At 29.8% G+C, this 15475-nt stretch overlaps 1 protein-coding gene across 1 annotated transcript; it reads right to left on the bottom strand.

Annotated features, from left to right (window-relative positions):
* Positions 1-4469: 4469 nt before the first annotated feature.
* On the bottom strand, positions 4470-14085 carry LOC139432427 (cytochrome P450 4V2-like). Its single transcript, XM_071200953.1, has 6 exons — positions 13882-14085; positions 13631-13831; positions 5640-5825; positions 5259-5584; positions 5136-5204; positions 4470-5081 (listed from the first exon to the last, which is right to left on the bottom strand). Exons 1-6 carry the CDS (start codon positions 14042-14044, stop codon positions 4569-4571), a joined length of 1458 nt encoding a protein of 485 aa, XP_071057054.1. The 5' UTR covers positions 14045-14085; the 3' UTR covers positions 4470-4568.
* Between the last annotated feature and the right edge of the window lie 1390 nt (positions 14086-15475).

Raw genomic sequence — 15475 nt, 5'->3', positions numbered from 1 at the left:
GTCTATATGACTGGGAACTGCTTTATTGCTATTCCAAGTTGTTCAAAATCACTGAAAACTAGATTAAAATGTGTACTCAGCTTTGCAAAATTGATCGTAACTCAGAAACTAAAGGTGACGGAGAGATATATTTTGCACATAAATTGCTTATAATGAACCCAACTAATATAAAACATAACCAGATCCAACTTAAATGTTATCAATTTTTGATTGAGAAGTGTAAATCACCGAAATGTCAAAAATTGATGATTTTCGCAACTAAATTGATCGTAACTCAGAAACTAAAGGTAATGGAGAGAAATATTTTGCATATAAATTGTTTATAATGAACCCAACTAATATAAAACATAACCAGACCCAGCTGAAATGTTATCAATTTTGGATTGAGAAGTGTAAATCACCTAAATGTCAAAATTGTTGATTTTCGCAACTAAATTGATCGTAACTCAGAAACTAAAGGCGATGGAGAAAAATGTCTTGCATATAAATTGTTTATAGTGAACCCAACTAATATAAAACATAACCAGATCAAGCTTAAATGTTATCAATTTTGGATTGAGAAGTGTAAATCACTGAAATGTCAAAAATTGATGATTTTCGCAACTAAATTGATCGTAACTCAGAAACTAAAGGCGATGGAGAAAAATGTATTGCATATAAATTGTTTATATTGAACTCAACTAATATAAAACATAACCAGATCCAGCTTAAATGTTATCAATTTTTGATAGAGAAGTGTAAATCACCGAAATGTCAAGAATTGATGATTTTCGCAACTAAATTGATCGTAACTCAGAAACTAAAGGTAATGGAGAGAAATATTTTGCATATAAATTGTTTATAATGAACTCAACTAATATAAAACATAACCAGATCAAGCTTAAATGTTATCAATTTTGGATTGAGAAGTGTAAATTACTGAAATGTCAAAAATTGATGATTTTCGCAACTAACTTGATCGTAACTCAGAAACTAAAGATGATGGAGAGAAATATTTTGCATATAAATTGTTTGTAATGAACTCAACTAATATAAAACATAACCAGATCCAGCTAACATTTTATCAATTTTTGATTGAGAAGCGTAAATCACCGAAATGTCAAAATTGTTGATTTTCGCAATTGAATTGATCGCAACTCAGAAACTAAAGGCGATGGAGAGAAATATTTTGCATATAAATTGTTTATAATGATCCCAACTAATATAAAACATAACCAGATCCAGCTTAAATGTTATCAATTTTGGATTGAGAAGTGTAAATCACCTAAATGTCAAAATTGTTGATTTTCGCAACTAAATTGATCGTAACTCAGAAACTAAAGGCGATGGAGAAAAATGTCGTGCATATAAATTGTTTATAGTGAACCCAACTAATATAAAACATAACCAGATCAAGCTTAAATGTTATCAATTTTGGATTGAGAAGTGTAAATCACTGAAATGTCAAAAATTGATGATTTTCGCAACTAAATTGATCGTAACTCAGAAACTAAAGGCGATGGAGAAAAGTGTATTGCATATAAATTGTTTATATTGAACTCAACTAATATAAAACATAACCAGACCCAGCTTAAATGTTATCAATTTTGGATTGAGAAGTGTAAATCACCTAAATGTCAAAATTGTTGATTTTCGCAACTAAATTGATCGTAACTCAGAAACTAAAGGCGATGGAGAAAAATGTCTTGCATATAAATTGTTTATAGTGAACCCAACTAATATAAAACATAACCAGATCAAGCTTAAATGTTATCAATTTTGGATTGAGAAGTGTAAATTACTGAAATGTCAAAAATTGATGATTTTCGCAACTAACTTGATCGTAACTCAGAAACTAAAGATGATGGAGAGAAATATTTTGCATATAAATTGTTTGTAATGAACTCAACTAATATAAAACATAACCAGATCCAGCTAACATTTTATCAATTTTTGATTGAGAAGCGTAAATCACCGAAATGTCAAAATTGTTGATTTTCGCAATTGAATTGATCGCAACTCAGAAACTAAAGGCGATGGAGAGAAATATTTTGCATATAAATTGTTTATAATGATCCCAACTAATATAAAACATAACCAGATCCAGCTTAAATGTTATCAATTTTGGATTGAGAAGTGTAAATCACCTAAATGTCAAAATTGTTGATTTTCGCAACTAAATTGATCGTAACTCAGAAACTAAAGGCGATGGAGAAAAATGTCGTGCATATAAATTGTTTATAGTGAACCCAACTAATATAAAACATAACCAGATCAAGCTTAAATGTTATCAATTTTGGATTGAGAAGTGTAAATCACTGAAATGTCAAAAATTGATGATTTTCGCAACTAAATTGATCGTAACTCAGAAACTAAAGGCGATGGAGAAAAGTGTATTGCATATAAATTGTTTATATTGAACTCAACTAATATAAAACATAACCAGACCCAGCTTAAATGTTATCAATTTTGGATTGAGAAGTGTAAATCACCTAAATGTCAAAATTGTTGATTTTCGCAACTAAATTGATCGTAACTCAGAAACTAAAGGCGATGGAGAAAAATGTCTTGCATATAAATTGTTTATAGTGAACCCAACTAATATAAAACATAACCAGATCAAGCTTAAATGTTATCAATTTTGGATTGAGAAGTGTAAATCACTGAAATGTCAAAAATTGATGATTTTCGCAACTAAATTGATCGTAACTCAGAAACTAAAGGCGATGGAGAAAAGTGTATTGCATATAAATTGTTTATATTGAACTCAACTAATATAAAACATAACCAGACCCAGCTTAAATGTTATCAATTTTGGATTGAGAAGTGTAAATCACCTAAATGTCAAAATTGTTGATTTTCGCAACTAAATTGATCGTAACTCAGAAACTAAAGGCGATGGAGAAAAATGTCTTGCATATAAATTGTTTATAGTGAACCCAACTAATATAAAACATAACCAGATCAAGCTTAAATGTTATCAATTTTGGATTGAGAAGTGTAAATCACTGAAATGTCAAAAATTGATGATTTTCGCAACTAAATTGATCGTAACTCAGAAACTAAAGGCGATGGAGAAAAATGTCTTGCATATAAATTGTTTATAGTGAACCCAACTAATATAAAACATAACCAGATCAAGCTTAAATGTTATCAATTTTGGATTGAGAAGTGTAAATCACTGAAATGTCAAAAATTGATGATTTTCGCAACTAAATTGATCGTAACTCAGAAACTAAAGGCGATGGAGAAAAGTGTATTGCATATAAATTGTTTATATTGAACTCAACTAATATAAAACATAACCAGACCCAGCTTAAATGTTATCAATTTTGGATTGAGAAGTGTAAATCACCTAAATGTCAAAATTGTTGATTTTCGCAACTAAATTGATCGTAACTCAGAAACTAAAGGCGATGGAGAAAAATGTCTTGCATATAAATTGTTTATAGTGAACCCAACTAATATAAAACATAACCAGATCAAGCTTAAATGTTATCAATTTTGGATTGAGAAGTGTAAATCACTGAAATGTCAAAAATTGATGATTTTCGCAACTAAATTGATCGTAACTCAGAAACTAAAGGCGATGGAGAAAAGTGTATTGCATATAAATTGTTTATATTGAACTCAACTAATATAAAACATAACCAGATCCAGCTTAAATGTTATCAATTTTGGATTGAGAAGTGTAAATCACCTAAATGTCAAAATTGTTGATTTTCGCAACTAAATTGATCGTAACTCAGAAACTAAAGGCGATGGAGAAAAGTGTATTGCATATAAATTGTTTATATTGAACTCAACTAATATAAAACATAACCAGATCCAGCTTAAATGTTATCAATTTTGGATTGAGAAGTGTAAATCACCTAAATGTCAAAATTGTTGATTTTCGCAACTAAATTGATCGTAACTCAAAAACTAAAGGCGATGGAGAAAAATGTCTTGCATATAAATTGTTTATATTGATCTCAACTAATATAAAACATAACCAGATCCAGCTTAAATGTTATCAATTTTGGATTGAGAAGTGTAAATCACCTAAATGTCAAAATTGTTGATTTTCGCAACTAAATTGATCGTAACTCAGAAACTAAAGGCGATGGAGAAAAATGTCTTGCATATAAATTGTTTATAGTGAACCCAACTAATATAAAACATAACCAGATCCAGCTTAAATGCTATCAATTTTTGATTGAGAAGTGTAAATCACTGAAATGTCATAAATTGATGATTTTCGCAACTAAATTGATCGTAACTCAGAAACTAAAGGCGATGGAAAAAAATGTTTTGCATATAAATTAAAGTGTCCTCTTTAAAACAATATATGAATCATTATCATTTCATTTTGAATCTCGATCGAAACAATTTTTTAAATATGGTACATTTTAATAAATAAGAAAAAAATCGTCATTTTTTAAAAATCCCTTCAGCTTCAATTTTAAAGCTATAGAAATCAGTTTTACATCAAATTAAAGATTAAGGTGTCCTCTTTAAAATGATATATAACACATCATTTTATATTGAATCTCGACCAAAACAATTTTTTATTTTTAACAATATTACATGATAATAACTTAATTGCTCTATTTCATGTGGTTCCTTTTACGTATTCCAACTCGAATCCCAGTTTTTGATTGCAAAGTAACCTCCACGGATAAACAAAGTTGATGGTGGACGTCCACAAACTCATAATTAAGCAGCAACTTTGCCAAAGCAATTTTCATCGAGACCATTGCGTACAATTTTCCAATACAATTTCGAACACCAAGATTAAAAGGTGCGTAACTATATCTATTTGGGTTCAAATTTTCCGGCAGAAACCTTTCTGGAATGAATTTTTCGGGATCCGGATATAATTCAGGATCAATATGCATCATAAACGGGATCATAAGAACCATTAGTCCTTTAGGTAATGTGGTTTCTTCGTAAATTACATCTTCTTCAAGTGTTCTCGTATACGCGGGAACAGCTGGACTTAATCTCAATGATTCTTTGATAACTAAATCCAAATACTTCATTTGTGCTACTTGTTGGTTTGTTATTGTTTGGTGGATGTCTTCGCCGAGGATTGAGTGAACCTCTTCGTAAGCTTTTTGCTATAAATTTGATTTAATAATTTAAAATGTTTGATTTAAAACAAAAATATTTACTTGGATTTCCGGGGATTTGGCTAAGTGGTAAAGAGTAAACGATAACGAGGATGTTGTTGTATCAAAAGCCTAAAACAATTAATTTATTAATTTAGAATTAATTTAGTAAAAGAGGTTTCTTACAGCTGGAATCACCAATATTAACTGTTTTATAACATCCTCTTCCCGGTTATTTTTATCCCCCAATAAAATATCTATATACGTGGGACATCCCTCAATTTTTAAATCGCGCTGTTCCTTTTGTTTTCTTCTAATGAACTCTTTTAGGATGATGTGCGTCATTTTTATTGCATTTCTTTCCTCCCAATAAACTTTTGTGAATATTTCTGTTATTGTAAAATAAGTTAAAGGGGAAAACAATTTCCTCACAACAATTTGCCCCAATAATTTAATACATTTCGCTGTTTTTATTTTGTCACATTCAGTTCCGGTTTCGCCTAATATCGTTTCTATATCAATTTAATTATTAATATTAAAGTTAAAGTAATAAATGAAGAAACGAACCGAGACTCAGCTCAAACATGAAATCTTCAAGAATGTGTACTACATCGGTTGATTCATTATTTATTTCTTCTTTTAACTTATTAATAAGACCGTCAGAGTGCTTATTAAAAAGTTTATTGTTCTGCATTACGCTTTTATAGTTCAGAGATGGATTTAAAAGTTTTCTTTGTCGTCGCCATTCATCGCCTATATACAGATATGTTTATACAGGATGTCTCACTTATTTAAAATTTTTTACTTTCTCGTCAATGAATATGGAGAAACAGTAATACATTTTTTGACCAACCTGTATAAGTTACTCCGATACAACAAATGACAATCTATTTGACAGCATCTGAAGAGTAGTCGTGCCAATGTAGATCTTTTTTGAATGAATGTTGGCTGAGATATGTGGTTTTAAAGAACATGTGGAAATTTACCAAAAAAACTTTAAAACCAAAATAACTCGAAAACAAAAAACGACAGGTACCAATAACTTTCATCAAAGCCAACCTATTTTTTTACGTACAATTAAATGGTGTAATAAAAATGATAGCTTTCCATTTAAAATAACGAAGTTATGGTCTATATATACAGGGTGGTTCAGTTTTTAATCGGGAAACTTTACTAGGACGTAGTACTTGCCAAAATAACACAAGTTTTTTATATAAACATAGGGTCGCAACTCTTTTGTTTTCGAGCTATGAGCGATCAAAGTTGAGCTAAAAATTTACATTTTATTATTTATTTCGGCTATAAGTAAACCGAAGAATTTGAAATTTGGTATGTATTTACTACTGGTTAACATCTTGTTTTCTAGCATACCTTAAGCTTCCCTAGCGCCCTCTAAGGGGATGAAATTCACCACCCCCTTGGTTCTTTTTAGAAGAACTTTTTAACGCAATGCAATATTAACATAGAAAAATATGGGTTGTACAGCTCATTCTTTAGCGGTTCTTTTTTGTCTCTTTAGTTTTTCTCTTAAAATTGATAGTTTTTGCGTAAAAAAATAAAATATGTTACATTGCGCGGCAAAGCGCTACCTACAAATAAAAAACAAAATTTTAAGTTGGCTATGGAAGATGTAAACTTACCAGGATTTTGGGCTAACACAAATTATTTACGATTTCGTCTCTTGACTTGTTTTCTCATTAAACATTTAATAATAAATTAAATAGTATACTAAAAAAATGGAAATTACAAGAGAAAAATGTTAAAAAACAAACAGAAAACTAATTAAGAATCAAAATGAAACAAATTTATCAAAAAGACTCATTACAAAAATAAACACAATTAATTTAAAAATTGTTCAAAATGCATGCCATTGTTATCAATGCATTTTTGGCATCTTGTAACAACAGAATTAACTGCTGCTAATATTTGAAACGGATTGTTCCTTAAAGTGTCTTTTATTTTTCCCAACAGTTCTTCCCGAGTGTTTATTGGAGCGGCGTAAACTAGATTTTTCATATAGCCCCACACAAAAAAATCTAAAACGTTAAGATCAGGAGACCTTGGTGGCCAGGCAACGGGACCTCGGTTTGCCTCTTGATAATTGACAGGACCTAGTCGTCCTATCCGTCTATGACCATGCACGTACGTGAGCGCTGTAATGCGATGGTGCCCCATCCATCTGAAGCCAATGTTGCTCCAGATCACCTAGAGGAACGTTCCGCCAAATCGTTTTGCAAAAAATTTAAAAAATAAGGCCCACAGAGGTTATTATTAATGACACCCATCCACACATTAAAACTAAACTCTGTTTGGTAGGTTCATGGGGATTCTCATGCTCCCAACTATGTAAGTTATGGTAATTTACGACACCCCTTCTTGTAAACGTGGCTTCATCTGTCCACAAAATCTTCTTACAAAAACTTTGGCCACCTACAGAAAGTTACTCTTTTAGGACCATCTTCAGGTCTTAAATTTTGTACAGGTTGAAAACGATAGGGTTTCCTGTGGTCCTTCTTCAGAGTTCGTAAAATTGTACTTCTTGAGACTCGTAAATTTTGAGCTTGAAGTAGTCTAGCAGCTATGCGACTGCTTAATGTGCTGTCATTATCAAAAAGGTTTAAAATTGCTCTTTGGTTTCTGTTATTTTGATTATTTCGTACTTGCTGGGTATTTAAACCATATTGTCGAAAACGTTGATGTGTATTGATAAATACCTGAGGATCATTCTCTAGATGCCGCTTCCGCATTTCCATCACAAAAACCATAAATAAAATGAATGTCTGCGTATTCTTCTGTCGAAAATAATCGTGGCATGATCAATTTTTCCTAGTTTTTTAAACAATTAAGAGGATTTAACGTAACTAACAGCTCGTCTCAATACAAACATAAATTGTTTTTTGAAAATCAAAGCCAACTTTTAGAGTAATTTTAGCTAAGCATGGCGGTACATGGCACGACTTTCCATTTTTTTACACAAAAACTATCAATTTTAGGAAAAAAACCAAAGAGACAAAAAAGTACCATTAAAGAATGAGCTTTATAACCAATATTTTTTTATGTTAATACTCCATGGCGTTAAAAAGTTCTTCTAAAAAGAACCAAGGGGGTGGTGAATTTCATCCCCTTAGAGGGCGCTAGGGAAGCTTAAGGTATGCTAGAAAACAAGATGTTAACCAGTAGTAAATACATACCAAATTTCAAATTCTTCGGTTTACTTATAGCCGAAATAAATAATAAAATGTAAATTTTTAGCTCAACTTTGATTGCTCATAGCTCGAAAACAAAAGAGTTGCGACCCTATGTTTATATAAAAAACTTGTGTTATTTTGGCAAATACTACGTCCTAGTAAAGTTTCCCGATTAAAAACTGAACCACCCTGTATATGTGTGTTGAATTGAAGTTTAAAGATTCTAGATAATGATGTGATATAAAAATTATATGATAATATTATTGAAATTTTCAGGAAAAAATTATTAAAGAAGAAATTGTCAAATTACAAATCAAAAATAACATCAAATTTTTTAAAAAATCATGTCGGCCGTATTTTTAATGATTATGATATGATATGTATGTTGAATTGAAACTTAAGGATTCTAGATGATGATGTGATATAAAAATTGTATGATAATATTATAGAAATTTTCAGGAAAAAATTATTAAAGAAGAAATTATCAAATTACATATCAAAAATAACACCTAATTAAAAAAAAAATCATATCGACCGTATTTTTAATGATTATGATACGATATGTATGTTGAATTGAAACTTAAGGATTCTAGATGATGATGTGATATAAAAATTGTATGATAATATAATTGAAATTTATGAAATTGGCAAATTACAAATCAAAAATAACACCAAATTAAAAAAAAAATCATATCGACCGTATTTTTAATGATTATGATACGATATGTATGTTGAATTGAAACTTAAGGATTCTAGATGATGATGTGATATAAAAATTGTATGATAATATTATTGAAATTTATGAAATTGGCAAATTACAAATCAAAAATAACACTAAATTTTTAAAAAAATCATATCGGCCGTATTTTTAATGATTATGATATGATATGTATGTTGAATTGAAACTTAAGGATTCTAGATGATGATGTGATATAAAAATTGTATGATAATATTATAGAAATTTTCAGGAAAAAATTATTAAAGAAGAAATTATCAAATTACATATCAAAAATAACACCTAATTAAAAAAAAAATCATATCGGCCGTATTTTTAATGATTATGATATGATATGTATGTTAAATTGAAGCTTAAAGATTCTAGATCATGATGTGATATAAAAATTATAGAATAATATTATTGAAATTTCCAGAAAAAAATAATTATTAAAGAAGAAATTGTCAAATTACAAATCAAAAATAACACAAAATTTTTAAAAAATCATATCGGCCGTATTTTTAGTGATAATGATATGATATGTATGTTGAATTGAAGCTCAAAGATTCTAGATGATGATGTGATTTAAAAATTGTATAATAATATTATTAAAATTTCCAGGAAAAAATTATTAAAGAAGAAATTGTCAAGTTACAAATCAAAAATAACATCAAATTTTAAAAAAAATCATGTCGGCCGTATTTTTAATGATTATGATATGATTATGATATTATTTAATGATTATTACATATATATAATGATGATGTGATATAAAAATTGTATGATAATATTATTGAAATTTCCAGGAAAAAATTGTTAAATAAGAAATTGTCAAGTTACAAATCAAAAATAACACCAAATTAAAAAAAAAATCATATCGGCCGTATTATTAATGATTATGATATGATATGTATGTTAAATTGAAGCTTAAAGATTCTAGATCATAATGTGATATAAAAATTATAGAATAATATTATTGAAATTTCCAGGAAAAAATAATAATTAAAGAAGAAATTGTCAAATTACAAATCAAAAATAACACCAAATTAAAAAAAAATCATATCGGCTGTATTTGTAATGATAATGATACGATATGTATGTTGAATTGAAACTTAAGGATTCTAGATGATGATGTGATATAAAAATTGTATGATAATATTATTGAAATTTATGAAATTGGCAAATTACAAATCAAAAATAACACAAAATTTTAAAAAAATCATATCGGCCGTATTTTTAGTGATAATGATATGGTATGTATGTTGAATTGAAGCTTAAAGATTCTAGATGATGATGTGATTTAAAAATTGTGTGATAATATTATTGAAATTTTTAGGAAAAAATTATTAAAGAAGAAACTGGCAAATTACAACTCAAAAATAACACCAAATTAAAAAAAAATCATATCGGCCGTATTTTTAATGATAATGATATGATATGTATGTTGAATTGAAACTTAAGGATTCTAGATGATGATGTGATATAAAAATTGTATGATAATATTATTGAAATTTCCAGGAAAAAATTATTAAAGAAGAAATTGTCAAGTTATAAATCAAAAATAATACAAAATTTAAAAAAAAATCATATCAAAATGGAGGAAAAAATTTAAAATCTACATCTAACAATTGTAAAAAATTTAAATCTTTAAACTCATTTCAGGGATTTTTTCATAAATCGTTTATAATGATTTTATCGCCTATATCCGTTACTTTACGGACACGCTGTATATACAGGTGTCCCGTTAAGCGTACGGAGCGGCTGTATCTCGATAACGGTAAGGCCTAGAGGTTTGGGAAAAAAATCCTTATAAGCAAAGTGGGCAAGAGAAATAGCTGGAAATTATTTTGAAGTTCGTAATTCGACCGCTAGGGGGCGTAACTGCCATAGAGAAACATAAAATTCCCGCTATCTCAGAAAGTTAGACGATGAGCTATAACTTTGACAACATCATTTAATAGCTTGGAGAATACCGCATCGCTTTTGTTTTGCGATATTTCTCATATCTGTCATAATCAGGGAGGGGGAGGCCAATGCGTTTTCATATGTTTACATTTTAATATCTCCTGGACCATTCAACCGATTTGAATATTTTTGGTCTTGTTTGAAAGAGCATTTCATGCTTTTTTTAAAAATATTTTCAGTAAGACCGCTTGATTTAAAACAAATAAGTTAGAGGGCGTTATCTGCAGCGGTTACATATTTTTGTGATTTTTGAAAAAAAGTTAAATGGAACGGTACTATTTACTTCACAGACCATTAATCACCATAAAATTTGCTAAATATTAGTGAAAACCGCATCTCGATATCTCCATCCATTCTCGAATTATAAAAGAAAATGTTAAAAATTCGTATATCTTAATCGGATCAAGTTACCTTAGGAAACAAATAAGAGAGAACAAAAATTTTATTACTTAGACCCTTCCTTCACACTTTATCCAAGCTTAGAACTGCTACAAAACTACTTTTGAGGCGTGTTTAAAAGCTAACGGATCAATGAAACATCAACAATGATAATAAAACAAAATAAACCAAAACACTTAGAATAACTTACATTTTTGGCAAAAATAACTCACTAATGTGCGAAATGCCTTCCATAAACCTCGATGCATTTATTTAATCTAGTTTCGACCAAAAAAAAGCGCTGCTTAAGTCTCGGCCCTGGACACGTTTCTACTGGTATTTAGTGTTTTGCCATATTTTAACTGGTTATTGGTTTTTCTTGAAGTCAGGCCGTTTAGTCTACCCAATAGATAAAAGGGTGAAGGCAATATGGGTTTTGCTCGAACCAAGAATGCATATTATGCAAGTTTACATCAGCTTGTGGACAGATGCTTCATGCATCCATAGCATTTGTGATAAAAGGTTTGGATTTGCCCAAATCAATTTTTAAAAGTCAATGGTAATAGTTCGGTCTGTTATCATAATCGGTATCTGTTAAGGCCTGATGTAAAACAACGTGGTGGAGATATTATTCTCTTGAGAAATCTTGTGGACAATTGTTTTCGGAGTTCCCAGATTATGTGTGAACTCCATGCATTGCGCACCAATGTGATTTATGAATTCATAGAGATGTCTGAATGGGCTACACGTTGCCAGTTTTCCGTAATCGCTAAGTCAATCTTAAAAACACTTCTAGAGAAAAATGTCTTTCTTTGTCGTAATTGCATCGCACATTTTTGCCATGCAGTTGCATCGTATTCAAAACATTGAAAATAAATCATCATACGCTCTATCATACGCTTCTGCGTTAGTAAATGACATGTTTACAGTTACCATGGTTATGTGATTTGTTTTTGTCGATGAGGTAACTGGATCCGATTGATGGCACTCAAGTTTTTAACATTTTCTTCTATAATTCGAGAACGGGCAGCGATATCGAGATGCGGTTTTCACTAAAATTTAGCAAATTTTAAGGTGACTAAGAATCTGTGATGTAAATAGTATCGTTCCATTTAACTTTTCTTCAAAAATCACAAAAATATGCAATCGCTGCAGATAACGCCATCTAGCTTATTTGTTTTAAAGCAAACGGTCTTACTGAAAATATCTTTAAAAAGAGCAGAAAATGCTCTTTCAAACAACAACAAAAATATTTAAATCGTTTGAATGGTCCAGGAGATATTAAAATGTAAACATATGAAAACGCATTAGCCTCCCCCTCCCTTATTATGACAGATATGAGAAATATCGCAAAACAAAAGCGATGCGGTATTATCCAAGCTATTAAATGATGTTGTCAAAGTTATAGCTCATCGTCTAAGTTTCTGAGATAGCGGGAACTTTATGTTTCTCAATGGTAGTTACGCCCCCTAGCGGTCGAATTACGAACTTCAAAATAATTTCCAGCTATTTCTCTTGGTCACTTTGCTTATAAGGACTTTTTTCCCAAACCTCTAGGCCTTAACGTTCTAGAGATACAGCCGGTCCGTACGCTTAACGGGACACCCTGTATACAAGGTGTTCCGGTGACTCGGGGCATAAAATTAACCTCATATACTAGAGTAAAAATGATGACGATTCGTGAAAAAAAATTATTATAAAAGTCTTCAAATGGCCAAGATATGGGCCATCAAAGTTCAGAAATTTTAACATATTTTTCTAAATATTTTCAATGCCATTTATGGTAGAGCGTTGAAATTTGGTACAAGGTAAACAAATGTCAAGCAAAATCATTGAACCAATTTTGACTTTGATCGGGCGGCGGCAACCATGCTATACAGGTGTCCCTACAATTTCTTTGCTCAGAACTTTTTTGTTCGTTCGTAACCCTACATTTAGTTTTGTACTTTTTAATAGAAAATTTATTTTAGAAACTTTTATCACTCTTTGAAAATTTTGATAACATTGACCGTTTTCGAGTTATATAATATGATATGTATAAGATATGTGTGCATTTTTCAAAAAACCCTAATTATCTCCCAAACTATTAATGCTAGGTATGGGACATATCGGATATAAAAGATGTAGAATGAGACACCGAAGACGATTAAGTAATAAAATATGGGGGGTGCCATTTAAAAAAATGAAGTTATGGTACTTCCAAGTTTTGAAAAGTTAACGCGCCATAGTAAAGTTCTAGACAGCCGTTCTCGGCACCAAAACATACTCCATCATGTCGCTGAGACACCCTGTATAATATATGTATACATTACCTTTCGCTATAATAAGTGAATTTTCCACCGCCCGATTTATAATTGTTGTCAACACGAGTGGTTTGTTGATATGTTTTGGAGATCCAAGAATAATTGAAAATATTTTTGGGTCGGCTGTAACAAGCATTGGAATTGGTCCAATCATGGCAAAAACATTTTTTCCGTATGTTTTTACTAACGCCTCTACCGTTTTGTAAATGTCTAAAAGGTATAGATGAAAATCATTTTTTCGATTAATTATAGATACTTACCAACAGTATTTCGCATTTTATAAGTAATTCCTAAAAGTGGTACTTGAAGCGGGTAGGGAAACATTTTTAACTGATTTTTGTATTTATAAAAAATCAAGTACCACCATATCACCAACGATGCGAACACCGTAATTATTATAATTAGAAACCCAGCAGTAATCATTTCAAATTAGACTTGAGGTTTATTTAGAAAGATTTCGATAAGTGCTGCAAAAGTAATCCACCAAGCCAAATTTATTTGCTTACTTAACCTTCGTTTTTGCGATATTAATTAAAATATTCGAAAAAAAAGTCGTATTAGTAACAATTAAATAAATGGATTTTTTTAATCATTTTAATGTTGTTTTGTACTTAAAATTGTAATGTTTTTAATAACTATATTATGTTGTTTTGTTTGTTGAAATAGTATATATTTGCTACTCCTCTAAAAATTTATTGACATCATCTTTGAACATTGATTTCTTCAATTTCTTACTTTTACCATAATAATATAAAGATGAACCTCTGGTATTATCTCTACGAGCCAGTATATTTATTAGGGGTAAATCATCATCAATGTCCCACTGTTCTTCTTCAAAATCGTGAACCTTACAGTTGAAATTTGTGGGAGAATCATCATCAGGCAGATATTCGTCTTCACTTTCATCTCCATTCAAATTCCATTTCTACCAATTCATTCAATAGATACTACTTACCTTTCGTGAGTGATTACCCTAAATATGTCACAAATTGTATTATCAATGAGAAACACATCTGTACATAAAAATCACAAAAAAACATAAAGCGTCCCATATATGACAAATTATGTGGTAAGGGATTAATTAAAGAAAAAAGAGCGTAATTTAAAAAAAAAAGTGGATTTCAATTTTTTTTTATTATAAAGATCGGTTTAGAATGTAATTTTAAACACTTTTTATTCGAAACAATTTTCGATTCGAACACTTTTTAGGAATAAATCCCGATTTACACGGTTCGATTTATACCTATAAATAGGGGTACCTCTTTAAAATAATTTAATTAAAACGTCATTTTAAACAAGTATTATTTGAAAAAAATTGTAATTTAACCAATTATTTAGGAGATAACCTCAAAAATTAATTTTTTCATATCAATACACAGCGAGATATAATAACGATATTAATTTTTTGTATTAAGAAAATCGTTTTAGAATTGCATTTAGAACAACTTCTGTATAAAACTTTTTTTGATCCAATAATTTTTTGGGGTAAAGCCCGATTTGCACGATTCGATTTATACACACAGCCTTAAATATTGGAGATATCAATTTTTTTTATTAAAATAATTTATTTAAAACGTCATTTTAAACAAGTATTATTTGAAAAAAAATTTAATTTAACCAATTGTTTAGGAGATAACCTCAAAATTTAATTTCTTAATATCGATATACAGCGAGATATAACAACGATATTAATTGTTTTATTAAGAAAATCGTTTTAGAATTGAATTTAGAACAACTTTTGTATAAAACTTTTTTTGATCCAATAATTCTTTGTGGTTAAAGCCCGATTCGCACGATTCGATTTATACACACAGCCTTAAATATTGAAAATATCAATTTTTGTTATTAAAACAA

This window comes from Onthophagus taurus, unplaced genomic scaffold (assembly GCF_036711975.1).
Source record: "Onthophagus taurus isolate NC unplaced genomic scaffold, IU_Otau_3.0 ScKx7SY_15, whole genome shotgun sequence".
In the NCBI taxonomy this organism is placed as follows: Eukaryota; Metazoa; Arthropoda; class Insecta; order Coleoptera; family Scarabaeidae; genus Onthophagus; species Onthophagus taurus.
This window is presented reverse-complemented; position numbering and strand designations above follow the sequence as displayed.